Source organism: Ascaphus truei (assembly GCF_040206685.1).
Source record: "Ascaphus truei isolate aAscTru1 chromosome 2 unlocalized genomic scaffold, aAscTru1.hap1 SUPER_2_unloc_1, whole genome shotgun sequence".
In the NCBI taxonomy this organism is placed as follows: domain Eukaryota; kingdom Metazoa; phylum Chordata; class Amphibia; order Anura; family Ascaphidae; genus Ascaphus; species Ascaphus truei.
The window spans coordinates 1,277,765-1,303,915 of record NW_027453815.1 but is presented as its reverse complement, the minus strand read 5'-3'; the positions used below and the strand labels follow the sequence as shown (position 1 = coordinate 1,303,915).

Below are 26,151 nucleotides of genomic sequence, written 5' to 3'. Positions count from 1 at the left end.
CCCCGAGGGAAGGCCGCAGTGACTGCAGCAGCTCCCCGCTGTATGAAGACCCCGAGGGAAGGCCGCAGTGACTGCAGCAGCTCCCCGCTGTATGAAGACCCCGAGGGAAGGCCGCAGTGACTGCAGCAGCTCCCCGCTGTATGAAGACCCCGAGGGAGGGCCACAGTGACTGCAGCAGCTCCCCGCTGTATGAAGACCCCGAGGGAGGGCCGCAGTGACTGCAGCAGCTCCCCGCTGTATGAAGACCGCGAGGGAGGGCCGCAGTGACTGCAGCAGCTCCCCGCTGTATGAAGACCCCGAGGGAGGGCCGCAGTGACTGCAGCAGCTCCCCGCTGTATGAAGACCCCGAGGGAGGGCCGCAGTGACTGCAGCAGCTCCCCGCTGTATGAAGACCCCGAGGGAGGGCCGCAGTGACTGCAGCAGCTCCCCGCTGTATGAAGACCCCGAGGGAGGGCCACAGTGACTGCAGCAGCCCCCCGCTGTATGAAGACCGCGAGGGAGGGCCGCAGTGACTGCAGCAGCTCCCCGCTGTATGAAGACCACGAGGGAAGGCCGCAGTGACTGCAGCAGCCCCCCGCTGTATGAAGACCGCGAGGGAGGGCCGCAGTGACTGCAGCAGCTCCCCGCTGTATGAAGACCCCGAGGGAGGGCCGCAGTGACTGCAGCAGCTCCCCGCTGTATGAAGACCGCGAGGGAGGGCCGCAGTGACTGCAGCAGCAGCTCCCCGCTGTATGAAGACCGCGAGGGAGGGCCGCAGTGACTGCAGCAGCCCCCCGCTGTATGAAGACCCCGAGGGAAGGACGCAGTGACTGCAGCAGCCCCCCGCTGTATGAAGACTGCGAGGGAAGGCTGCAGTGACTGCAGCAGCCCCCCGCTGTATGAAGACCCCGAGGGAAGGCCGCAGTGACTGCAGCAGCTCCCCGCTGTATGAAGACCCCGAGGGAGGGCCGCAGTGACTGCAGCAGCTCCCCGCTGTATGAAGACCGCGAGGGAGGGCCGCAGTGACTGCAGCAGCTCCCCGCTGTATGAAGACCGCGAGGGAAGGCCGCAGTGACTGCAGCAGCCCCCCGCTGTATGAAGACCGCGAGGGAGGGCCGCAGTGACTGCAGCAGCTCCCCGCTGTATGAAGACCCCGAGGGAGGGCCGCAGTGACTGCAGCAGCTCCCCGCTGTATGAAGACCGCGAGGGAGGGCCGCAGTGACTGCAGCAGCAGCTCCCCGCTGTATGAAGACCGCGAGGGAGGGCCGCAGTGACTGCAGCAGCCCCCCGCTGTATGAAGACCCCGAGGGAAGGACGCAGTGACTGCAGCAGCCCCCCGCTGTATGAAGACCCCGAGGGAAGGCCGCAGTGACTGCAGCAGCCCCCCGCTGTATGAAGACCCCGAGGGAGGGCCGCAGTGACTGCAGCAGCCCCCCGCTGTATGAAGACCGCGAGGGAGGGCCGCAGTGACTGCAGCAGCCCCCCGCTGTATGAAGACCCCGAGGGAGGGCCACAGTGACCGCAGCAGCCCCCCGCTGTATGAAGACCCCGAGGGAGGGCCGCAGTGACTGCAGCAGCCCCCCGCTGTATGAAGACCCCGAGGGAGGGCCGCAGTGACTGCAGCAGCTCCCCGCTGTATGAAGACCCCGAGGGAGGGCCGCAGTGACTGCAGCAGCTCCCCGCTGTATGAAGACCCCGAGGGAGGGCCGCAGTGACTGCAGCAGCCCCCCGCTGTATGAAGACCGCGAGGGAGGGCCGCAGTGACTGCAGCAGCCCCCCGCTGTATGAAGACCCCGAGGGAGGGCCGCAGTGACTGCAGCAGCCCCCCGCTGTATGAAGACCCCGAGGGAAGGCCGCAGTGACTGCAGCAGCCCCCCGCTGTATGAAGACCGCGAGGGAAGGCCGCAGTGACTGCAGCAGCCCCCCGCTGTATGAAGACCGCGAGGGAGGGCCGCAGTGACTGCAGCAGCTCCCCGCTGTATGAAGACCGCGAGGGAAGGCCGCAGTGACTGCAGCAGCTCCCCGCTGTATGAAGACCGCGAGGGAGGGCCGCAGTGACTGCAGCAGCTCCCCGCTGTATGAAGACCGCGAGGGAGGGCCGCAGTGACTGCAGCAGCTCCCCGCTGTATGAAGACCCCGAGGGAGGGCCGCAGTGACTGCAGCAGCTCCCCGCTGTATGAAGACCCCGAGGGAGGGCCGCAGTGACTGCAGCAGCTCCCCGCTGTATGAAGACCCCGAGGGAGGGCCGCAGTGACTGCAGCAGCCCCCCGCTGTATGAAGACCCCGAGGGAGGGCCGCAGTGACTGCAGCAGCTCCCCGCTGTATGAAGACCCCGAGGGAGGGCCGCAGTGACTGCAGCAGCTCCCCGCTGTATGAAGACCCCGAGGGAGGGCCGCAGTGACTGCAGCAGCCCCCCGCTGTATGAAGACCGCGAGGGAGGGCCGCAGTGACTGCAGCAGCCCCCCGCTGTATGAAGACCCCGAGGGAGGGCCGCAGTGACTGCAGCAGCCCCCCGCTGTATGAAGACCCCGAGGGAAGGCCGCAGTGACTGCAGCAGCCCCCCGCTGTATGAAGACCGCGAGGGAAGGCCGCAGTGACTGCAGCAGCCCCCCGCTGTATGAAGACCGCGAGGGAGGGCCGCAGTGACTGCAGCAGCTCCCCGCTGTATGAAGACCGCGAGGGAAGGCCGCAGTGACTGCAGCAGCTCCCCGCTGTATGAAGACCGCGAGGGAGGGCCGCAGTGACTGCAGCAGCTCCCCGCTGTATGAAGACCGCGAGGGAGGGCCGCAGTGACTGCAGCAGCTCCCCGCTGTATGAAGACCCCGAGGGAGGGCCGCAGTGACTGCAGCAGCTCCCCGCTGTATGAAGACCCCGAGGGAGGGCCGCAGTGACTGCAGCAGCTCCCCGCTGTATGAAGACCCCGAGGGAGGGCCGCAGTGACTGCAGCAGCTCCCCGCTGTATGAAGACCCCGAGGGAAGGCCGCAGTGACTGCAGCAGCTCCCCGCTGTATGAAGACCCCGAGGGAAGGCCGCAGTGACTGCAGCAGCTCCCCGCTGTATGAAGACCCCGAGGGAAGGCCGCAGTGACTGCAGCAGCTCCCCGCTGTATGAAGACCCCGAGGGAGGGCCACAGTGACTGCAGCAGCTCCCCGCTGTATGAAGACCCCGAGGGAGGGCCGCAGTGACTGCAGCAGCTCCCCGCTGTATGAAGACCCCGAGGGAGGGCCGCAGTGACTGCAGCAGCTCCCCGCTGTATGAAGACCCCGAGGGAGGGCCGCAGTGACTGCAGCAGCTCCCCGCTGTATGAAGACCCCGAGGGAGGGCCGCAGTGACTGCAGCAGCTCCCCGCTGTATGAAGACCCCGAGGGAGGGCCACAGTGACTGCAGCAGCCCCCCGCTGTATGAAGACCGCGAGGGAGGGCCGCAGTGACTGCAGCAGCTCCCCGCTGTATGAAGACCACGAGGGAAGGCCGCAGTGACTGCAGCAGCCCCCCGCTGTATGAAGACCGCGAGGGAGGGCCGCAGTGACTGCAGCAGCTCCCCGCTGTATGAAGACCCCGAGGGAGGGCCGCAGTGACTGCAGCAGCTCCCCGCTGTATGAAGACCGCGAGGGAGGGCCGCAGTGACTGCAGCAGCAGCTCCCCGCTGTATGAAGACCGCGAGGGAGGGCCGCAGTGACTGCAGCAGCCCCCCGCTGTATGAAGACCCCGAGGGAAGGACGCAGTGACTGCAGCAGCCCCCCGCTGTATGAAGACTGCGAGGGAAGGCTGCAGTGACTGCAGCAGCCCCCCGCTGTATGAAGACCCCGAGGGAAGGCCGCAGTGACTGCAGCAGCTCCCCGCTGTATGAAGACCCCGAGGGAGGGCCGCAGTGACTGCAGCAGCTCCCCGCTGTATGAAGACCGCGAGGGAGGGCCGCAGTGACTGCAGCAGCTCCCCGCTGTATGAAGACCGCGAGGGAAGGCCGCAGTGACTGCAGCAGCCCCCCGCTGTATGAAGACCGCGAGGGAGGGCCGCAGTGACTGCAGCAGCTCCCCGCTGTATGAAGACCCCGAGGGAGGGCCGCAGTGACTGCAGCAGCTCCCCGCTGTATGAAGACCGCGAGGGAGGGCCGCAGTGACTGCAGCAGCAGCTCCCCGCTGTATGAAGACCGCGAGGGAGGGCCGCAGTGACTGCAGCAGCCCCCCGCTGTATGAAGACCCCGAGGGAAGGACGCAGTGACTGCAGCAGCCCCCCGCTGTATGAAGACCCCGAGGGAAGGCCGCAGTGACTGCAGCAGCCCCCCGCTGTATGAAGACCCCGAGGGAGGGCCGCAGTGACTGCAGCAGCCCCCCGCTGTATGAAGACCGCGAGGGAGGGCCGCAGTGACTGCAGCAGCCCCCCGCTGTATGAAGACCCCGAGGGAGGGCCACAGTGACCGCAGCAGCCCCCCGCTGTATGAAGACCCCGAGGGAGGGCCGCAGTGACTGCAGCAGCCCCCCGCTGTATGAAGACCCCGAGGGAGGGCCGCAGTGACTGCAGCAGCTCCCCGCTGTATGAAGACCCCGAGGGAGGGCCGCAGTGACTGCAGCAGCTCCCCGCTGTATGAAGACCCCGAGGGAGGGCCGCAGTGACTGCAGCAGCCCCCCGCTGTATGAAGACCGCGAGGGAGGGCCGCAGTGACTGCAGCAGCCCCCCGCTGTATGAAGACCCCGAGGGAGGGCCGCAGTGACTGCAGCAGCCCCCCGCTGTATGAAGACCCCGAGGGAAGGCCGCAGTGACTGCAGCAGCCCCCCGCTGTATGAAGACCGCAGTGACTGCAGCAGCCCCCCGCTGTATGAAGACCGCGAGGGAGGGCCGCAGTGACTGCAGCAGCTCCCCGCTGTATGAAGACCGCGAGGGAAGGCCGCAGTGACTGCAGCAGCTCCCCGCTGTATGAAGACCGCGAGGGAGGGCCGCAGTGACTGCAGCAGCTCCCCGCTGTATGAAGACCGCGAGGGAGGGCCGCAGTGACTGCAGCAGCTCCCCGCTGTATGAAGACCGCGAGGGAGGGCCGCAGTGACTACAGCAGCCCCCCGCTGTATGAAGACCCCGAGGGAGGGCCGCAGTGACTGCAGCAGCCCCCCGCTGTATGAAGACCGCGAGGGAGGGCCGCAGTGACTGCAGCAGCCCCCCGCTGTATGAAGACCCCGAGGGAGGGCCGCAGTGACTGCAGCAGCCCCCCGCTGTATGAAGACCCCGAGGGAAGGCCGCAGTGACTGCAGCAGCCCCCCGCTGTATGAAGACCGCGAGGGAAGGCCGCAGTGACTGCAGCAGCCCCCCGCTGTATGAAGACCGCGAGGGAGGGCCGCAGTGACTGCAGCAGCTCCCCGCTGTATGAAGACCCCGAGGGAGGGCCGCAGTGACTGCAGCAGCTCCCCGCTGTATGAAGACCGCGAGGGAAGGCCGCAGTGACTGCAGCAGCCCCCCGCTGTATGAAGACCGCGAGGGAGGGCCGCAGTGACTGCAGCAGCTCCCCGCTGTATGAAGACCGCGAGGGAGGGCCGCAGTGACTGCAGCAGCTCCCCGCTGTATGAAGACCGCGAGGGAGGGCCGCAGTGACTGCAGCAGCTCCCCGCTGTATGAAGACCGCGAGGGAGGGCCGCAGTGACTACAGCAGCCCCCCGCTGTATGAAGACCCCGAGGGAGGGCCGCAGTGACTACAGCAGCCCCCCGCTGTATGAAGACCGCGAGGGAGGGACGCAGTGACTGCAGCAGCCCCCCGCTGTATGAAGACCCCGAGGGAGGGCCGCAGTGACTGCAGCAGCTCCCCGCTGTATGAAGACCGCGAGGGAGGGCCGCAGTGACTGCAGCAGCTCCCCGCTGTATGAAGACCGCGAGGGAGGGCCGCAGTGACTGCAGCAGCTCCCCGCTGTATGAAGACCCCGAGGGAAGGCCGCAGTGACTGCAGCAGCTCCCCGCTGTATGAAGACCCCGAGGGAAGGCCGCAGTGACTGCAGCAGCCCCCCGCTGTATGAAGACCCCGAGTCCTGCCAGCCTCACCCATGAGCTTGAGGAGCCCGCTGATGCTGCGGCACCACAGGAGCCGGTAAGTGTCCCTGCCCCGCGCAGATCCCAGCGCTGAGGTGCAGGTAGGGATCCCCATTCCCCATCCCACAGCCCTCCCAGCTCCCCCGCCAAGTGCAGGCACCTGCTGGCGGCCCACCGCGCTCCCGCGCCCTCTCCTTCCCCTGCTGCCGGGCCCTGCCCCCCCCTCCCGGTTCGCGCTTCGGCGAGGCCCCGCCACCCGCGCCCTACTCCCTCTGCCCAAGCGCGGTCCCGGCGGGGCGGGGGGCGGGAGGGGGGGTCGCTCCTGTGCTGCCGCCGCCAGCCCCTGCGCCGCCAGCCCCCTCACCACTCTGCCGGTGACGGCCGCGCGCCGCGCAGGGCGCCCGATGCCCAGGCCCCCCCCCACCATCTCTCCCGACCGCGGTGGCTATCAGGCACCGCGTGCGGCGGCCTGCCACGCGCCGGCTCCCACCACACAGCCTCCCCCCTCCCCATCCGGCTCCGTCCCGCGCCCCCATCCCACACACCCCTCCGGTGCTGCTGGCTCCTCGGCACCATTACTCACCTCCCTCCAATGTGCTGAAGGGGGGGTTTCCCTCTCGGGGGGGTTTCCCTCTCGGGGGGGTTTCCCTCCCCATGTTTATTAAAGGGACAGGAGGTCACAGGCAGGTCTGCAGAGGCAGGCTGTTACCTTTGCCCTCCTCTGCAGCAGCGCCACCATGAGGCCCCTAGCGGTACTGCAGGGCGACCTCAAGTTCACCCCTCAGGGCGACCTCAACCTTACCCCTCACAGTACAGGGCAGACTGTGAGCGGGGTTACACCCTTACCCCTCACAGTACAGGACAGACAGTGAGCGGGGTTACTCCCTTACCCCTCACAGTACAGGGCAGACTGTGAGCGGGGTTACACCCTTACCCCTCACAGTACAGGACAGACCGTGAGCGGGGTTACACCCTTACCCCTCACAGTACAGGACAGACTGTGAGCGGGGTTACACCCTTACCCCTCACAGTACAGGGCAGACTGTGAGCGGGGTTACACCCTTACCCCTCACAGTACAGGACAGACTGTGAGCGGGCGGGGTTACACCCTTACCCCTCACAGTACAGGACAGACCGTGAGCGGGGTTACACCCTTACCCCTCACAGTACAGGACAGACTGTGAGCGGGCGGGGTTACGCCCTTATCCCTCGCAGTACAGGACAGACCGTGAGCGGGGTTACACCCTTACCCCTCACAGTACAGGACAGACTGTGAGCGGGGTTACTCCCTTACCCCTCACAGTACAGGACAGACCGTGAGCGGGGTTACACCCTTACCCCTCACAGTACAGGGCAGACCGTGAGCGGGGTTACACCCTTACCTCTCACAGTACAGGACAGACCGTGAGCGGGGTTACACCCTTACCCCTCACAGTACAGGGCAGACTGAGCGGGGTTACTCCCTTACCCCTCACAGTACAGGACAGACTGTGAGCGGGGTTACACCCTTACCCCTCACAGTACAGGGCAGACTGTGAGCGGGGTTACACCCTTACCCCTCACAGTACAGGCAGACTGTGAGCGGGGTTACACCCTTATCCCTCGCAGTACAGGACAGACCGTGAGCGGGGTTACACCCTTACCCCTCACAGTACAGGACAGACCGTGAGCGGGGTTACACCCTTATCCCTCGCAGTACAGGACAGACCGTGAGCGGGGTTACGCCCTTACCCCTCACAGTACAGGACAGACCGTGAGCGGGGTTACGCCCTTACCCCTCACAGTACAGGGCAGACCGTGAGCGGGGTTACGCCCTTACCCCTCACAGTACAGGGCAGACCGTGAGCGGGGTTACGCCCTTACCCCTCACAGTACGGGACAGACCGTGAGCGGGGTTACGCCCTTACCCCTCACAGTACAGGACAGACAGTGAGCGGGGTTACACCCTTACCCCTCACAGTACAGGACAGACCATGAGCGGGGTTACACCCTTACCCCTCACAGTACAGGACAGACCGTGAGCGGGGTTACACCCTTACCCCTCACAGTACAGGACAGACCGTGAGCGGGGTTACACCCTTACCCCTCACAGTACAGGACAGACTGTGAGCGGGGTTACACCCTTACCCCTCACAGTACAGGGCAGACTGTGACAGAGACGCCTCGCCCCGTACAGAGACGCCTCGCCCCGTACAGGGAAGCCTCGCCCCGTACAGGGAAGCCTCGCCCCGTACAGGGAAGCCTCGCCCCGTACAGAGAAGCCTCACCCCGTACAGAGAAGCCTCGCCCCGTACAGAGAAGCCTTGCCCCATACAGAGAAGGGCGCTCACCTCGTCCTGTACTGAGAGGCCTCGCCCCGTACATAGAATTCCCCGTACAGAGAAGCCTCACCCCATACAGAGAAGGGCGCTCACCTCGTCCTGTACAGAGAAGCCTCGCCCCGTCCAGAGAATTCCCCGTACAGAGAAGCCTCGCCCCATACAGAGAAGGGCGCTCACCTCATCCTGTACAGAGAAGCCTCGCCCCGTACAGAGAAGCCTCGCCCCGTATAGAGAAGCCTCGCCCCTGACAGGGTCCTGGGAGTATGAGAAGATGCAGAGAGCATCCACACAATGACAGGGTCCTGGGAGTATGAGAAGGTGCAGAGAGCATCCACACACTGACAGGGTCCTGGGGGTATGAGAAGATGCAGAGAGCATCCATACACTGACAGGGTCCTGGGGGTATGAGAAGATGCAGAGAGCATCCACACACTGACAGGGTCCTGGGAGTATGAGAAGGTGCAGAGAGCATCCATACACTGACAAGGTCCTGGGAGTATGAGAAGATGCAGAGAGCATCCATACACTGACAGGGTCCTGGGAGTATGAGAAGGTGCAGAGAGCATCCACACTCTGACAGGGTCCTGGGAGTATGAGAAGATGCAGAGAGCATCCACACACTGACACGGTCCTGGGAGTATGAGAAGATGCAGAGAGCATTCACACACTGACAGGGTCCTGGGAGTATGAGAAGATGCAGAGAGCATCCATACACTGACAGGGTCCTGGAAGTATGAGAAGATGCAGAGAGCATCCATACACTGACAGGGTCCTGGGGGTATGAGAAGATGCAGAGAGCATCCACACACTGACAGGGTCCTGGGAGTATGAGAAGATGCAGAGAGCATCCATACACTGACAGTGTCCTGGGAGTATGAGAAGGTGCAGAGAGCATCCACACACTGACAGGGTCCTGGGAGTATGAGAAGGTGCAGAGAGCATCCATACACTGACAAGGTCCTGGGAGTATGAGACGATGCAGAGAGCATCCATACACTGACAGTGTCCTGGGAGTATGAGAAGGTGCAGAGAGCATCCACACACTGACAGGGTCCTGGGAGTATGAGAAGGTGCAGAGAGCATCCACACACTGACAGGGTCCTGGGAGTATGAGACGATGCAGAGAGCATCCATACACTGACAGGGTCCTGGGGGTATGAGAAGGTGCAGAGAGCATCCATACACTGACAGTGTCCTGGGAGTATGAGAAGGTGCAGAGAGCATCCATACACTGACAGGGTCCTGAGAGTATGAGAAGGTGCAGAGAGCATCCATACACTGACAGGGTCCTGGGAGTATGAGAAGGTGCAGAGAGCATCCACACACTGACAGGGTCCTGGGAGTATGAGAAGATGCAGAGAGCATCCACACACTGACAGGGTCCTGGGAGTATGAGAAGATGCAGAGAGCATCCATACACTGACAGGGTCCTGGGAGTATGAGAAGATGCAGAGAGCATCCATACACTGACAGGGTCCTGGGAGTATGAGAAGATGCAGAGAGCATCCATACACTGACAGGGTCCTGGGAGAATGAGAAGATGCAGAGAGCATCCATTCACTGACAGGGTCCTGGGAGTATGAGATGGTGCAGAGAGCATCCATACACTGACAGTGTCCTGGGAGTATGAGAAGGTGCAGAGAGCATCCATACACTGACAGGGTCCGGGGAGTATGAGAAGATGCAGAGAGCACCCATACACACTGCTTACTTTGCCACTTCTTTGAAGGTCCTCTTCCTGGTGATGGTGCTCTGAGAGCCCTTCCAGACATGGTGCTTCCAGGGGTCTTGCTGCAAACACACAGGAGAGGAGACTTAGAGGAGACAAACTGAAGTGAGGAGACACTGAGACAGGAAGAGACCTAGAGGAGACAAACTGAAGTGAGAAGACACCGAGACAGGAAGAGACCTAGAGGAGACAAACTGAAGTGAGAAGACAGTGAGACAGGAAGAGACCTAGAGGAGACAAACTGAAGTGAGAAGACACTGAGACAGGAAGAGACCTAGAGTAGACACACGGAAGTGAGAAGACAGTGACACAGGAAGAGACCTAGAGGAGACAAACTGAAGTGAGAAGACACCGAGACAGGAAGAGACCTAGAGGAGACACACTGAAGTGAGGAGACACTGAGACAGGAAGAGACCTAGCGGAGACACACTGAAGTGAGAAGACAGTGAGACAGGAAGAGACCTAGAGGAGACAAACTGAAGTGAGAAAATAGTGAGACAGGAAGAGACCTAGAGGAGACAAACTGAAGTGAGAAGACAGTGAGACAGGAACAGACCTAGCGGAGACACACTGAAGTGAGGAGACACTGAGACAGGAAGAGACCTAGAGGAGACAAACTGAAGTGAGAAGACAGTGAGACAGGAAGAGACATAGAGGAGACAAACTGAAGTGAGGAGACACTGACACAGGAAGAGACCTAGAGGAGACAAACTGAAGTGAGAAGACAGTGAGACAGGAAGAGACCTAGAGGAGACAAACTGAAGTGAGAAGACAGTGAGACAGGAAGAGACCTAGAGGACACAAACTGAAGTGAGAAGACAGTGACACAGGAAGAGACCTAGAGGAGACACACTGAAGTGAGAAGACAGTGACACAGGAAGAGACCTAGAGGAGACACACTGAAGTGTGAAGACAGTGAGACAGGAAGAGACCTAGAGGAGACACACTGAAGTGAGGAAACACTAAGACAGGAAGAGACCTAGAGGAGACTCACTGAAGTGAGGAGATACTGACACAAGAAGAGACCTAGAGGAGACAAACTGAAGTGAGGAAACACTAAGACAGGAAGAGACCTAGAGGAGACACACTGAAGTGATGAGACACTGAGACAGGAAGAGACCTAGCAGAGACACACTGAAGTGAGGAAACACTAAGACAGGAAGAGACCTAGAGGAGACTCACTGAAGTGAGGAGACACTGACACAAGAAGAGACCTAGAGGAGACAAACTGAAGTGAGAAGACAGTGAGACAGGAAGAGACCTAGCGGAGACATACTGAAGTGAGAAGACAGTGAGACAGGAAGAGACCTAGAGGAGACACACTGAAGTGAGGAGACACTGAGACAGGAAGAGACCTAGAGGAGACACACTGAAGTGAGAAGACACTGAGACAGGAAGAGACCGAGAGGAGACACACTGAAGTGAGAAGACAGTGACACAGGAAGAGACCTAGAAGAGACAAACTGAAGTGAGAAGACAGTGACACAGGAAGAGACCTAGAGGAGACACACTGAAGTGAGAAGACAGTGACACAGGAAGAGACCTAGAAGAGACACACTGAAGTGAGAAGACTAGTGCCGGCGATGGCGACGCGACGGTGACGTCAGGCTGCGGCTGCTGGAAAAATCAAATTGAGATGACTTCCAGTGATCGCGACCAAGCCGTCGCTCTGTCGCATCACGCTTACTATAAGCGCACGCAACGTCGGCAGTGCATTTGTTTTGACGCGACGTCGCGGAGCTGTCGCCGGCACTATAAGCGCGGCCTAAGAGGAGACACTGAAATGGGAAGAGATCTAGAGGAGAAATACTGAAGTGAGAAGGCAGAGGAGACTAATTGAGTTGAGGAGACACACTGAAGCGAGAAGACACTGAGGTGACACTGAGGTGAGCAGACCAAGGAGGTGGGCACAGAGAACTGAAAACTCAGAGAATACTCAGAGGAACTAAAAGTGGGGACAAGCTGAGAGAGGGTAATGCTGAGGGCAGAAGAGACATACAGAGAGGGTAATGCTGAGGGCAGAAGAGACATACAGAGAGGGTAATGCTGAGGGCAGAAGAGACATACAGAGAGGGTAATGCTGAGGGCAGAAGAGACATACAGAGAGGGTAATGCTGAGGGCAGAAGAGACATACATTGGGGGCAATGCTGAGGGCAGAAGAGACATACAGAGAGGGTAATGCTGAGGGCAGAAGAGACATACAGAGAGGGTAATGCTGAGGGCAGAAGAGACATACATTGGGGGTAATGCTGAGGGGAGAAGAGACAAACATTGGGGGTAATGTTGAGGGGAGAAGAGACATACAGAGAGGGTAATGCTGAGGGCAGAAGAGACATACATTGGGGGTAATGCTGAGGGGAGAAGAGACATACAGAGAGGGTAATGCTGAGGGCAGAAGAGACATACATTGGGGGTAATGCTGAGGGGAGAAGAGACAAACATTGGGGGTAATGTTGAGGGGAGAAGAGACATACATTGGGGGTAATGCTGAGAGCCTCTCCCACAAGCTGATTATCACAAAGCCTGTCCAGAAGCTAGCTCTTCGAGCCTCTCCGCTCTGAGTCTCTCCTCTCTGAGCCTCTCCTCTCTGAGCCTCTCCTCTTTGAGCCTCTCCTCTCTGAGCCTCTCCTCACTGAGCCTCTCCTCACTGAGCCTCTCCTTACTGATGGGAAGCTCAGCGAGGTGATAGTGACGGGGAGAGGAAGGTGTGAGGGGAAAGCTCAGCGAGGTGACAGTGACGGGGAGAGGAGGGTGTGGGGGGAAAGCTCAGCGAGGTGACGGGGAGAGGAGGGTGTGGGGGGAAAGCTCAGCGAGGTGACAGTGACGGGGAGATGAGGGTGTGGGGGGAAAGCTCAGCGAGGTGACGGGGAGAGGAGGGTGTGGGGGGGAAAGCTCAGCGAGGTGACGGGGAGAGGAGGGTGTGGGGGGGGAAAGCTCAGCGAGGTGACGGGGAGAGGAGGGTGTGAGGGGGAAAGCTCAGTGAGGTGACGGGGAGAGGAGGGTGTGGGGGGAAAGCTCAGCGAGGTAACAGTGATGGGGAGAGGAGGGTGTGGGGGGGAAAGCTCAGCGAGGTGACGGGGAGAGGAGGGTGTGGGGGGGGAAGCTCAGCGAGGTGACTGTGACAGGGAGAGGAGGGTGTGGGGGGAACGCTCAGCGAGCTGACGGGGAGAGCAGGGTGTGGGAGGTGCACACCCCCCCAGTCATTCCGTGAGTCCCGCTGGTACCTGGTATAGGAAGGAGGGGGACAGGTGATAGTTGACCATCTCCTGGTGGAATACGGGCGTGAGGCTCCCAGACGCCGGGGGGACGATCCAGACCCAGTCAGCTGGACACCCGCCCCGCAGACGGTTCTCATTCTCCATGTGCTTCATGAAGGACTCCGTAGCTGCATGATGGTCCACAATCGTCACCTTGTCACTCTGAGAAAGAGACACAGTCAGTGTACACTGCAGGCCTCACAGGTCCTGTATACCCCCAGAGAGGGACACACACACACCGTCAGTATACACTGCAGGCCATACAGACAGACCCCCCGGGGGCCAGGTTACCTGGTAGCTGTGCAGGGAGTACATGATCAGACAGACCCCGGGGGTCATGTTACCTGGTAGCTGTGCAGGACGGCGATGTTTATCTCCAGAGCAGCTTTGTCCTTCCACAAAGAGGAGGTTTTCTTGGTGTCCAAACCCAGGCGATTGGCCACATCCTGTGAAGAATGAGGGTGTCTGAGATACATCGTGTGGTATCAGCAATAATGATCAACAAGGCTGAATGAAAAGCAGTGGTACTGTGTGTAGCTGCTGGACGACACAACACTCTTAGCCGCTCTGCTTACTTCGATGCATTAGACCAGTTGGCGCCTGACCTCGGCTTCTAGGATACAGTTCATGTCTCGCTATAGATTGCTGATACGTGTCTCTCTGATATGGGTCTTTCTATACGTGTGAATCTACAGATGGCTTATACTCTACATGTCTCTATAGGTGGCTGGAAAAAAAAATAAGAAAAGCTACACACACCACAATAATAGAATCAAAGATACTAGCCAGTCACTTGATAAAGTCCCCTTGGAAGGATGAAACGTTGTGTTTTTTGTGCTGATTAAATTCTTTTTGAGAAAATCCGAAGTTGCCCTGGATCCCTCATCTTTCTCTATAGGTGGCTGAAACATGTCTATATATGAATAATATGTATTAATCGATATGTGTGAGCTGGATTCTACTTTCAATTGGCAAGATCCTAAAATGTAATTAACAATTTGGTGTGTCTGAGTTGATTAGGCAGACCCCTCCCTTAATTGTTAGTCAAGTGACTGTGTTTTAGAATACTTAAGGCAGGATACCTTGGCTGTGTGTAACATCAAAGTGTAACATTTAAGTGTGTGGAGTTAATCTTGGAGTTGAAATTGGAGGTGAAGATTGAGGAAGATCTGGACTCTGAACAACAACTTTACAGCTGTGAGAACTTTACTTTCTAAAATATGTGATTAATTGTACTCTTCCTATCCCCCAATAACTGGGAAGTCTCTCCGCCTGCATCTCACTATGCCCTCCTTATTGCATTTTCTGTTTCCTTACTCCTTGTTGAATGTCTCTGTTCTCTCCAACTTCCCCAAACACCATTATTTATACACCTCTCTCCCAACTACTTCTTTACCCCTCAATAAAAAGCACCCCCACAAATCCTCTATTCACACCCTCTATCTCCTCCTTCCTGCTGCTGGGGATCTCCCCTAAGCCGGAAGCCAGACATACACACCTGCTCTCACCCACGCCTCCCTGCCATCTCTTCCCCTGTAAATGGTGTTATCCTTTTCATTTAACACTGACCAACCTTAAAACTCGCCCCACAAATCAAGCATCCCAATACCCTGCACCCATGGCTACTGTCCCACAGTCACTTATACCACCCATTGTGGCCAAGCACTGCCATCTACAGCACTTATTCCCTCACCTGTTGTCTCTGTAAGTGTCCCCTAAAACCTCTTAGATTGTAAGCTCTTCGGGGCAGGGATTTCCTTTCCCATTGTCTGATTTTTGCTGCACTTATTGTATTTTTAAAATTCCCTGTACTGTATTCTTTGTGAAGCGCTAAGTACACTTTTGGAGCTATATAAATAAAGACATACAATACAATATGTGGCTATAGGTAGCCATTACATGTCTCTCTCTATAGGTGGCTGTTATGTGCCTCTCTATGGGGGGGCTAATTTGTGTCTCTATAGGTGGCTGAAACTTGTCTCTATAAATGGCGGAAATGTATCTCTATATATGAATGATATGTGGCTATAGGTGGCTGACATGTATCCCTCTATATGTGGCTGTGTCTCTGTATAGATGCATGATACTGTACATATCTCTATATGTCTCTCTCTATAGGCGACTTATACGTGTCTGTCTATGGGTGGCTGATATGTGTCTCTCTATAGATGGCTGATACATGTCTCTCCCTATAGAGGAATGTCTTAAAGAAAAATATTTTCAAATCCCATAGCCTAGGGGGCGCGAGAAAAATATTGAACCTCTGTTTTTGGCGCGGCCCGTGAATGTGTCACAGATTTCCTGAGCAGCGCAGGGCGTGCAGGCGACATGTACGCCCTTCCCCACTTACCTCTGATATATTGTATCTGTACGAGTCACACAGGTTCCGCATTCCGATTTCTGTGCCCATGTACCAGCCGTTAAAGGGCACGGCGGGGAACTCCAGCCCCCCGATCTCCAGGAGAAGGCTGCTAACAGCGGGCAAGGCATACCACTTCAACCCCATCTCTGCAAACCACTCGTAACTAGGGGAGAGGAAGGGGGGAGACAGGGAGACTAAACCCCCATCCAACCTGTATCCCTGCAAACCCCCCGTAACTAGGAGAGAGGAAGGGGGGAGACAGGGAGACTAAACCCCCATCCAACCTGTATCTCTGCAAACCCCCCCGTAACTAGGAGAGAGGAAGGGGGGAGACAGGGAGACTAAACCCCCATCCAACCTGTATCTCTGCAAACCCCCCGTAACTAGGAGAGAGGAAGGGGGGAGACAGGGAGACTAAACCCCCATCCAACCTGTATCCCTGCAAACCCCTCGTAACTAGGAGAGAGGAAGGGGGGAGACAGGGAGACTAAACCCCCATCCAACCTGTATCCCTGCAAACCCCCCCGTAACTAGGAGAGAGGAAGGGGGGAGACAGGGAGACTAAACCCCCATCCAACCTGTATCCCTGCAAACCCCTCGTAACTAGGAGAGAGGAAGGGGGGAGACAGGTAGACTAAACCCCCATCCAACCTGTATCCCTGCAAACCCCCCCGTAACTAGGAGAGAGGAAGGGGGGAGACAGGGAGACTAAACCCCCATCCAACCTGTATCCCTGCAAAACCCCCGTAACTAGGAGAGAGGAAGGAGGGAGACAGGCAGACTAAACCCCCATCCAACCTGTATCTCTGCAAACCCCCCGTAACTAGGAGAGAGGAAGGGGGAGACAGGGAGACTAAACCCCCATCCAACCTGTATCCCTGCAAACGCCCCGTAACTAGGAGAGAGGAAGGGGGAGACAGGGAGACTAAACCCCCATCCAACCTGTATCCCTGCAAACCCCTCGTAACTAGGAGAGAGGAAGGGGGGAGACAGGGAGACTAAACCCCCATCCAACCCCTCGTAACTAGGAGAGATAAAGGGGGGAGACAGGGAGACTAAACCCCCATCCAACCCCATCCCTGCAAACTCCTCGTAACTAGGAGAGAGGAAGGGGGGAGACAGGGAGACTAAACCCCCATCCAACCCCATCCCTGCAAACCCCCCGTAACTAGGAGAGAGGAAGGGGGGAGACAGGGAGACTAACCCCCATCCAACATGTATCCCTGCATACCCCTCGTAACTACAGTAGGAGAGAGGAAGGGGGAGACAGGGAGACTAAACCCCCATCCAACCTGTATCCCTGCAAACCACCCGTAACTAGGAGAGAGGAAGGGGGGAGACAGGGAGACTAAACCCCCATCCAACCTGTATCCCTGCAAACCCCTCGTAACTAGGAGAGAGGAAGGGGGGAGACAGGGAGACTAACCCCCCATCCAACCCCATCCCTGCAAACCGCTCATAACTAGGAGAGAGGAAGGGGGGAGACAGGGAGACTAAACCCCCATCCAACCTGTATCCCTGCAAACCCCCCGTAACTAGGAGAGAGGAAGGGGGGAGACAGGGAGACTAAACCCCCATCCAACCTGTATCCCTGCAAACCCCCCGTAACTAGGAGAGAGGAAGGGGGGACACAGGGAGACTAAACCCCCATCCAACCTGTATCCCTGCAAACCCCCCGTAACTAGGAGAGTGGAAGGGGGGAGACAGGGAGACTAAACCCCCATCCAACCTGTATCCCTGCAAACCCCCCATAATTAGGAGAGAGGAAGGGGGGAGACAGGGAGACTAAACCCCCATCCAACCTGTATCCCTGCAAACCCCCCGTAACTAGGAGAGAGGAAGGGGGGAGACAGGGAGACTAAACCCCCATCCAACCTGTATCCCTGCAAACCCCCCGTAACTAGGGGAGAGGAAGGGGGGAGGCAGGGAGACTAAACCTCCATCCAACCCCATCCCTGCAAACCCCCCGTAACTAGGAGAGAGGAAGGGGGGAGACAGGGAGACTAATCCCCCATCTAACCCCATCTCTGCAAACACCCCGTAACTAGGGGAGAGGAAGGGGGGAGGCAGGGAGACTAAACCCCCATCCAATCTGTATCCCTGCAAACCCCTCGTAACCAGGAGAGAGGAAGGGGGGAGACTGGGAGACTAAACCCCCATCCAACCTGTATCCCTGCAAACCCCCCGTAACTAGGGGAGAGGAAGGGGGGAGACAGGGAGACTAAACCCCCATCCAACCTGTATCCCTGCAAACCCCCCGTAACTAGGAGAAAGGAAAGGGGGAGACAGGGAGACTAACCCCCTTCCAACCCCTCGTAACTAAGGGAGAGAGGAAGGGGGGGAGACAGGGAGACTAAACCCCCATCCAACCCCATCCCTGCAAACCCCCCGTAACTAGGAGAGAAAGGAAGAGGGGGAGACGGCGGGGGGAGACGGCGGGGGGAGACGGCGGGTAATACGGCGGGGGGAGACGGCGGGGGGAGATGGGGGGGGGAGACAGCGGATGGTGCCCATTGATTGCGTGTTTATATCGGCTCTCTCTGCCCCCGGCGTAGATAACCTCAGTGACAATCAATGGATTAAATGACGCGCGTTTGTGGTGATTGTACACTGATGTGTATTTTATCGCACTGTATATTTGAACGGGTAAAAGCGCTATTAGCCATATTTGTGTAAAAGGGCTACTGCGGTGTGTGGTTTTGCGGGTTGAAGGGGTGGGTGAAGGGGGTAGTTGTCCGAGGTGGGGTTAACACCTTAATTACCATAGCGGCAGTAACCGCTCGGGTAATTAAAAGGGATTAACCCCTCCCACAACTCACGGAAGGCCTAACCACTCACCCTGAGGCTACTAAACCCCTTCTACCCCAACAAACCGCATACTGCTGTTTAACCCCTTCATTGCCTTCGCGGTTAGCCACTACGGTAATGAAGGTGTCTTTTCATTTTGCTTTTAGTACATAGCATTGAGGGTCTTTGTAGCTGAACTGCCTTCGTTTCAGGTCAGGGGACCCCCTGCTCCCCGAGATACAAGCCCCAGTGTTCTTTTTTTTTTCCAAATTTTTTATTAGGCAGATAAGTCATTACATGGTATAAACATTGCAAGCAATATATCAGCCTAGTATACATTTTTTCTTTTTCTTGAGTGAGAAGAGAAAAGGAAAGACTCAACGTCCCCCTGACCTACTGTGGTCCATCAGGGAGGCGCGAGTGTGGAAACAGAAAGGGAATAGAGTGGGGGGGTGGGGTGTGGGAGAGGGTGGGGTGTGGGGGGGGGGAGGCTGGAAGGGGTATGGCGGGAGGAGGCCTTGATCCCATATTCCATATATTTTTTTTTTTTTTTTTTTACTAGTTTGGGCTCTAGTGTGGTTTTTGCCTCTAGTTTGTTAGGGGGTGTTTCGCCTTATATGCACCATGTGGGTGTACCATGGATCCCAGATGTTTGTGAATGAGGTGGATGACCTCTTAAGGAAAGCAGACAATCTCTCCATGTCCATTTTTCTTGCACCCTTCTTCTTATTGTTTGTTTTGAGGGGGGAGACACTTTCTTCCAGGCGGCAGCCACCGCACATCGAGCCGCCGTTAGAATGAAGGAGAATAATTTTCCTGTTGGCCGGTCCAGGTAGTCTAAGGGCCTGGCCAACAGGTAGGTCAGCGGTTCAATGGGTATTGTGAGGTCTGTGACCTCCTCTAGTAATTTTTGTGTTGTTTCCCAGTATTTCTGAATTTCCGGACATGACCACCAAATGTGGGCCATGTCCCCCTTTTGACCGCAGCCTCTCCAGCATAGATCGGAAGCCAGTGGGTAGATTTGATTTATTCTGACTGGGGTAAGATACCAGCGGAACAGTATTTTGTAAATATTTTCTTTGATTGTGGTACATATGGAAGTTCCTGAGGCATTTTCCCAAATACTTTCCCAGTCCTCTCGGTCTATAACTATATCCAATTCTGCTGCCCAATGCAGCATATAGTCATGTGTGGGGACTTCTGAGGCCCTCTCCAACTCTTTGCAAATTTGTGTTATTAGACCTTTCTGGTGGGCTGTTTCTCTGCATAGTCGCTCGAAACCTGTGAGAGGGGGAAATTCCAACGTTGGGGATAATGTTTGAATGAAGTGCCGAATTTGTAGGTACTTGAACACGTTCAGTCCTAGTATTTCATATTTGGTTTGAAGGTTTTGGTAGCTCATGAACTTCCCGAGGCTCAAGAGGTCGACAATCGCCCTAATGTTTTTGGTTTGTAATTGGTCAAATTGTCTGGGCTCACAGCCAGGGGGAAATTTCGGATTTTTGTGAATTGGAATGAGTTGGGATTGTGCTGTTGTGAGCTTGTACTTGAATTTGCTTTTCGTCCAGGTCTCCCATGTGTGTCTCATTGGGCCTAATTTGAATTTGTTATTTTGCATGTCCTCCTTGTTCAGGGACCAAAGGCAAGCGGGCAGTGAAGGTGTTCCGGCATATTGTGTTTCTATATCCAGCCAGCAATATTGGTTTGGGTTTGCGTTCCAGACTACCACCTGTCGCAATTGGGCGGCTAGGTAGTATTTTGTGATATCTGGAACTCCCAGTCCTCCTCTCCCCCTTGGCGCCAAGAGAACAGTTCTGGGGACTCTAGTTTTTTTACATTGCCAAATAAAGTGGAAGATTAGTTTTTGGATATTTTTCAGTTCTGAGCCAGGGATGTGGACCGGGAGAGTCTGGAAGTAGTATAATAGCCTAGGGAGTATGTTCATTTTAACCGAGATCATTCTCCCGATCCATGACATCTGGTATCCTTCCCATTTTTCCAAATCTTGTTTGATTTTATGGAATAAGGTCGGATAGTTATGTTTATATAGTGATTGGTAGGTCCTCGATATCTTAACCCCCAAGTACTTGATACAAGAGGAGCTCCAACGGTAGTTAAAGTTTGCTTTGAGGAGTTTCACCTCTGGCTCTGGCAGACTTAAGTTCAAGACTTCTGATTTGTCATTGTTTATCTTATATCCTGAGATTTTTCCAAAATCCCGGAGTTCTTTTTGGAGGTTGGGTAATGAGATTTGGGGTTTGGAAAGGGTTAAGATGACATCATCTGCGAATAGGGAGATTTTATGCTGCCTATTTCCAATGTCTATTCCCTGGATGTCTTTATTGAGTCGTATTGCTGATGCCAGTGGTTCTATCGTTAGCGCAAAAAGGAGAGGAGATAGGGGGCATCCCTGTCGAGTCCCATTTGTTATCTCGAATCTCTGGTTATTCCCCCCTGGAAGTTTTACCATTGCTGACGGATTTTGATATAGTCTACGGACCCCCTCTAGGTATGTGTCTTTAAAGCCAAATTTACACATAGTTTGGTCCAGGAATTGCCAGTAGATTCTATCGAATGCCTTCTCTGCGTCTAGGCTTAGCAATAGTGCTTTGGTGTCTGTTAGGTGGACATGATCAATGATATTGATGATTTTTCGAGTATTGTCGGAGGCTTGTCTCCCCGCGACAAATCCTACCTGATCAATGTTAATTAACCTCGGTAATATTGGGTTTAACCTGTTTGCTAAAATTTTGCTATATAGCTTGAGATCACTGTTGAGAAGGGAGATTGGACGGTAGCTTCCACATTGCATCGGGTCTCTGCCTTCCTTATGTATTATTGCCAAATTGGCTAGAGACATTGTTGGGGGGATTTGGTTCCCTTCCATGAAATGGTTGAATGTTTTTAGCAGATGCGTGGATAGGGTTGGCAAGAATCTTTTATAGTAGACATTTGTGAAGCCGTTAGGGCCAGGAGACTTAGTGAGCTTTAGAGATTTGACCGCCTCTTCCAGTTCCTCTTTTGAGATCTCAGCATTGAGGACTGTGTTCTCCTCCGTCAGTGAGGGGAGTTTGGCATTTATTTAAGTACTGAGTTATAGATTCTGACGCTATCGGTTCAGGTCGGCCGTTTTTAGCTCTTAAGTTATATAGTTCCTTGTAGTATTTTGTAAACTCTGCCGCTATTTTGCTTTCACTATATTGGATTTCACCAGACCTACTCTTGATCGCCGTTATCTGGGATCTTTTTTGTATCCCTCTCAATTTGCTAGCTAATAGTCTGTCGGCCTTGTTACCTTTGTCATAGTATTGTTGATTGGTCCATTTGAGGGCCTTTTCAACATCCTCCAGCTGGGTTTGTCTAAGTTTTGTTCTAGCTTCTATTAATGTTTTGTATACTTTTGTTGATGGGTTCGCTTTATGCGCGTGCTCTATTACCTTTATGCTGTCTGTAAGTTCTTTGATTAGCGCTTGGCGGGCTTTTTTCCTATGGGATGCGATGGAAATAAATTTCCCTCTGATGGTTGCCTTATGGGCTTCCCAAAGGATTGCTGGAGAGGAGACTGTTCCCATGTTGAGGGAGAAATAGTCCTTGAGTGAGGATCTTATCTCTCTCTCAATCTCTGGGTGATTTAGTAGAGAATCGTTCAGTCTCCATGAATAGGTTGTTGTTTTTTCAAAGGGGATTGACAGTGTCATAGTGATCGGGGCATGATCTGACCATGTGATTGAGCCAATGTCTGATTCTATGGCTGCCGCCATCACATTTTTAGTGGTCAAAAAGTGGTCTATTCGAGAGTAAGTCTGGTGAGGTGCTGAGTAGAATGTGTAGTCTCTCTGGCCCTGATGTTGGGTTCTCCAAACGTCCACCAGTGAAAACTCGCTCAGGATGTCCCTAAACCTTTTCCCCTTGATCTGGGAGTGGGTTGTACGGGAGGGGCCCGCTGTGGTCGATCTGTCCTCGGTGGGGTTTAAAACCATGTTTAGGTCTCCACCCACTATTATCGATGACAGATATCCCGGGTCAACGCCTTCGAGAACGGTTTGTAAGAATTCCGTTTGGTTCTCATTTGGGGCGTATACATTGATTAGGACAATTGTCGAGCCCGCGAGGGAGCCATATACCATTAGGAATCTACCCTCTGGATCCGCTACTGTTTTAACGTGATTGAATGGGGTGCCTTGTCTGATTAGGATAGCTACACCTCTTTTCTTACTACTGAATGATGCAAAAAAGCACATTGGGAAAAACATTTTGAATAAATTTGGGGGGTCCTGCGATGTGAAGTGGGTCTCCTGTAAGAATATGATGTCCCCCCCTGATTTTTTCATGTCCATGAGAGCTAGTCTTCTTTTTCGGTTGTTTTGTAATCCCTTAACATTTAAGGAGCGGATTGGTTTTTAGTTGTTCGGGGTCTTGGGGTCTCTCCTTTCCCACTAGGGGAGACCTTGTTTTTATGTCCTAGCGTCCCTTTGCGACGTAGACCGCCTAATGGGCTGGGCTTCCGTCCCGGGGGGATGTACTGTACTGAGTTTGCCATTTGGGAGGGGGACAGGGGGGGGGGAGGGGAGGGGGGGCGGAGGGGTAAAGAACTGCTGGGACAGGGCCAGCAGGTGGAGATAAGATAGAAGTAGGCCCCAGTGTTCTTTACAAGGATACACCTCACTTCCTGGGCGCTTGGTGGCACGGAGACACAGCTGTCCTTCGGGGTACTTACGTGGGGTGTCGGAGAGGGACTTCCAGGACCAGTTCAGCAGGGATCTCGAACAGTTTTGGATCATCGCCGTTGGCCTGCAGCAGCAGAGGTAACACGTCGAATCGCCCACCTTTGGGTGTCCAGCCCAGCTGGACACAGAGCTACAGAGGGGAGGGAGGAAGCCATTCACAGCTATGGCTCCTGCTACTCGGGAATCTCAGGTGAACGCAGGGAACCGCCGCCCAGCGGAGGAGGGGGAGTATTACAGGTAATAAGAAGAAATGCTCGTGGTAGACAAGAGGTCCAGCTAACAGGGGAAAGCAGGAGAAGCTTCAAATGTTCACAGTAGGTTAGTGTAAATCAGGAGTGGCCAACTCCAGTCCTCAAGGGCCACCAACAGGTCAGGTTTTCAGGATATACCGGCTTCAGCACAGGTGGCTCAATTTATACTCCCTGCATTGTATAATATCTCCATATAGCACTTCGTTCTCTCTCTCATGAACTCCCTGCATTGTATAATATCTCCATATAGCACCTCGTTCTCTCTCTCATGAACTCCCTGCATTGTATAATATCTCCATATAGCACTGCTTCCCCTCATATTCCCCCTTCATTGTATCATATCTCCATATAACACTGCGTCCCTCCTCATATACTCCCTGCATTGTATAATATCTCCATATAGCACTGTGTCCCGTCCCATGTACTCCCTGCATTGTATAATATCTCCATATAGCACCTTGTTCTCTCCCATGTACTCCCTGCATTGTATAATATCTCTAACATCTTTCACTGCAGCCTCTCCCAAAACTGACTGCACAAAACACTGAAACCCTGACTTGACCCTAGCATTGCAATGCAGCAAAACACATGACAAGGTACAGGTTCACCCCTGCTGTTTAGTCTGCACACACTCACTCTGCCACTAACTTATTAGCGAAACGCAGCACAAACCCCAAACCTGAATCTCATCCTGGGAGTACCCCTATAGTCCCACCCCCTCCCAACACTGCCCACAATTTTCAATTTGGACCAGTATCTGAAGAGGAGATAACACAAGCGCTCCTCAAACTAAAACTAAGCAGCCAATGTGGACCCGACTTACTACAATCTAGGTTCCTACGACTTGGTGCCCCAGCCATTGCCAAACCAATTGCGTCCATAGTCAACTCTATCCTGTCTGCAGGCCATATCCCTAAGACCTGGAAAACTGCCAGAGTTGTCCCAATCTTCAAAAGTGGGGACAAAAACACTGTCTCAAACTACAGGCCAATCTCACTTCTCCCAATTCTATCCAAAGTTATGGAAAAATGTGTCCACTCCCAATTAAGCGATTTCTACACCAAGACAAATTTCCCTAGCCAATTCCAGTCTGGGTTTCGTCCCAAACACTCCACCGTAACTACCCTGCTAAAAGTTTGCAATGAAATCCAGTGTGGAATGGAACGGGGACAACTCACTGGTGCAGTATTCCTAGATTTTGCAAAGGCTTTTGACACAGTTGATCATGCTATCCTGCTTAACAAACTCCAGAGCTCTGGAATAGGGAAACATGCTTTAAACTGGTTTCAGTCCTACCTATCAGGAAGATCCCAACATGTGTCCATCTCAGGCTCTAACTCCAACCCCCTGGATATCACTTGTGGTGTCCCGCAAGGCTCTGTTCTGGGGCCCCTACTCTTCTCAGTGTTCATTAATGATCTTCCCACAGCTTGTAAGGAAGCCTCAATACACATGTATGCAGATGACACAATCCTATATGCACACAGCCATAGCCTCTGCGACCTTCAACACATACTTCAGTCTGACTTTTTGAGACTCGAAAACTGGATTTCCCAAAACAAACTGTTTTTAAACACTGACAAGACTGTAACAATGGTATTTGGGACCAAGACTAAATTTGTAAAGCTTCCAGTGACTGAGCTCCTGATTAGAACCAACGCTAAAACCACCCTAACACCTGTCACTAGTTTTAAATACCTGGGCTTATGGTTTGACTCCCACTTAACATTCGGGATGCACATTGATACCCTGACAACCAAGACCTATGCCAAACTAGGGGTACTTTACAGGAACAAATCCTCCCTAAGTCTCCTGGTCAGAAAGCGTATTGCACAGCAGATGCTAATGCCAATTATTGACTATGGAGACATAGTATATGGCTCGGCTCCTCAAACCCACCTTAGCAAACTTGACACCCTCTACAATTCAATTTGTCGTTTTGTTCTCCAATGCAACTACAACACACATCACTGCGAAATGCTCAAAGAACTAGATTGGTCATCACTAGAGTCTAGGCGCAAAGTTCACCTTTCCTGTCTCACCCTCAAATACTTTCTGGGCAAGCTACCCAGCTACCTGAACAAGCTCCTCACCCCTACCACATGCAGTACCTATCACCTGAGATCAGACTCCAAAAGACTATTCATGGTCCCAAGACTCAACAAAGTATCCGGACGTTCCTCCTTCTCCTTCCGTGCACCCCAAAACTGGAACAACCTACCAGAGACTCTCATATCCACCACCAGCTTAAGTTCTTTCAAATCTAAGGCTGTCTCACACTTTAATCTGGTCTGTAACTGTTTCATACGCTCATAATATATATTTTCTTTAACTGTGCATGCAATGTCTTGTATATAAATGTATACCTTGTTCATTTATGTAACTGTATTTGTAACCATGTATTATTTGTTTTACTCTGTGCCCAGGACATACTTGAAAACGAGAGGTAACTCTCAATGTATTACTTCCTGGTAAAATATTTTCTAAATAAATAAATAATATAGCACCACGTTCTCTCCAATGTACTCCCTGCATTGTATAATATCTCCATATAGCACCTTGTTCTCTCATGTACTCCCTGCATTGTATAATATCTCCATATAGCACCTCGTTCTCTCCTATGTACTCCCTGCATTGTATAATATCTCCATATAGCACCTCGTTCTCTCCCATATACTCCCTGCATTGTATAATATCTCCATATAGCACCTCGTTCTCTCCAATGTACT

General features: G+C 54.6%; 1 protein-coding gene across 2 annotated transcripts in view; it reads right to left on the bottom strand.

Annotated features, from left to right (window-relative positions):
* The window catches only part of NOS3 (nitric oxide synthase 3), a 300,784-nt gene that overhangs the window by 150,765 nt on the left and 123,868 nt on the right, over positions 1-26,151 (bottom strand). For both annotated transcript variants that reach the window (XM_075580452.1, XM_075580453.1), the window contains exons 7-11: positions 23,162-23,301; positions 15,646-15,820; positions 13,640-13,741; positions 13,263-13,457; positions 10,020-10,099 (exon numbers count right to left, since the gene is read on the bottom strand). In XM_075580452.1, the coding sequence (XP_075436567.1) occupies positions 10,020-10,099; positions 13,263-13,457; positions 13,640-13,741; positions 15,646-15,820; positions 23,162-23,301 (692 nt within the window). The remainder of the gene's footprint in view (positions 1-10,019; positions 10,100-13,262; positions 13,458-13,639; positions 13,742-15,645; positions 15,821-23,161; positions 23,302-26,151) is intronic.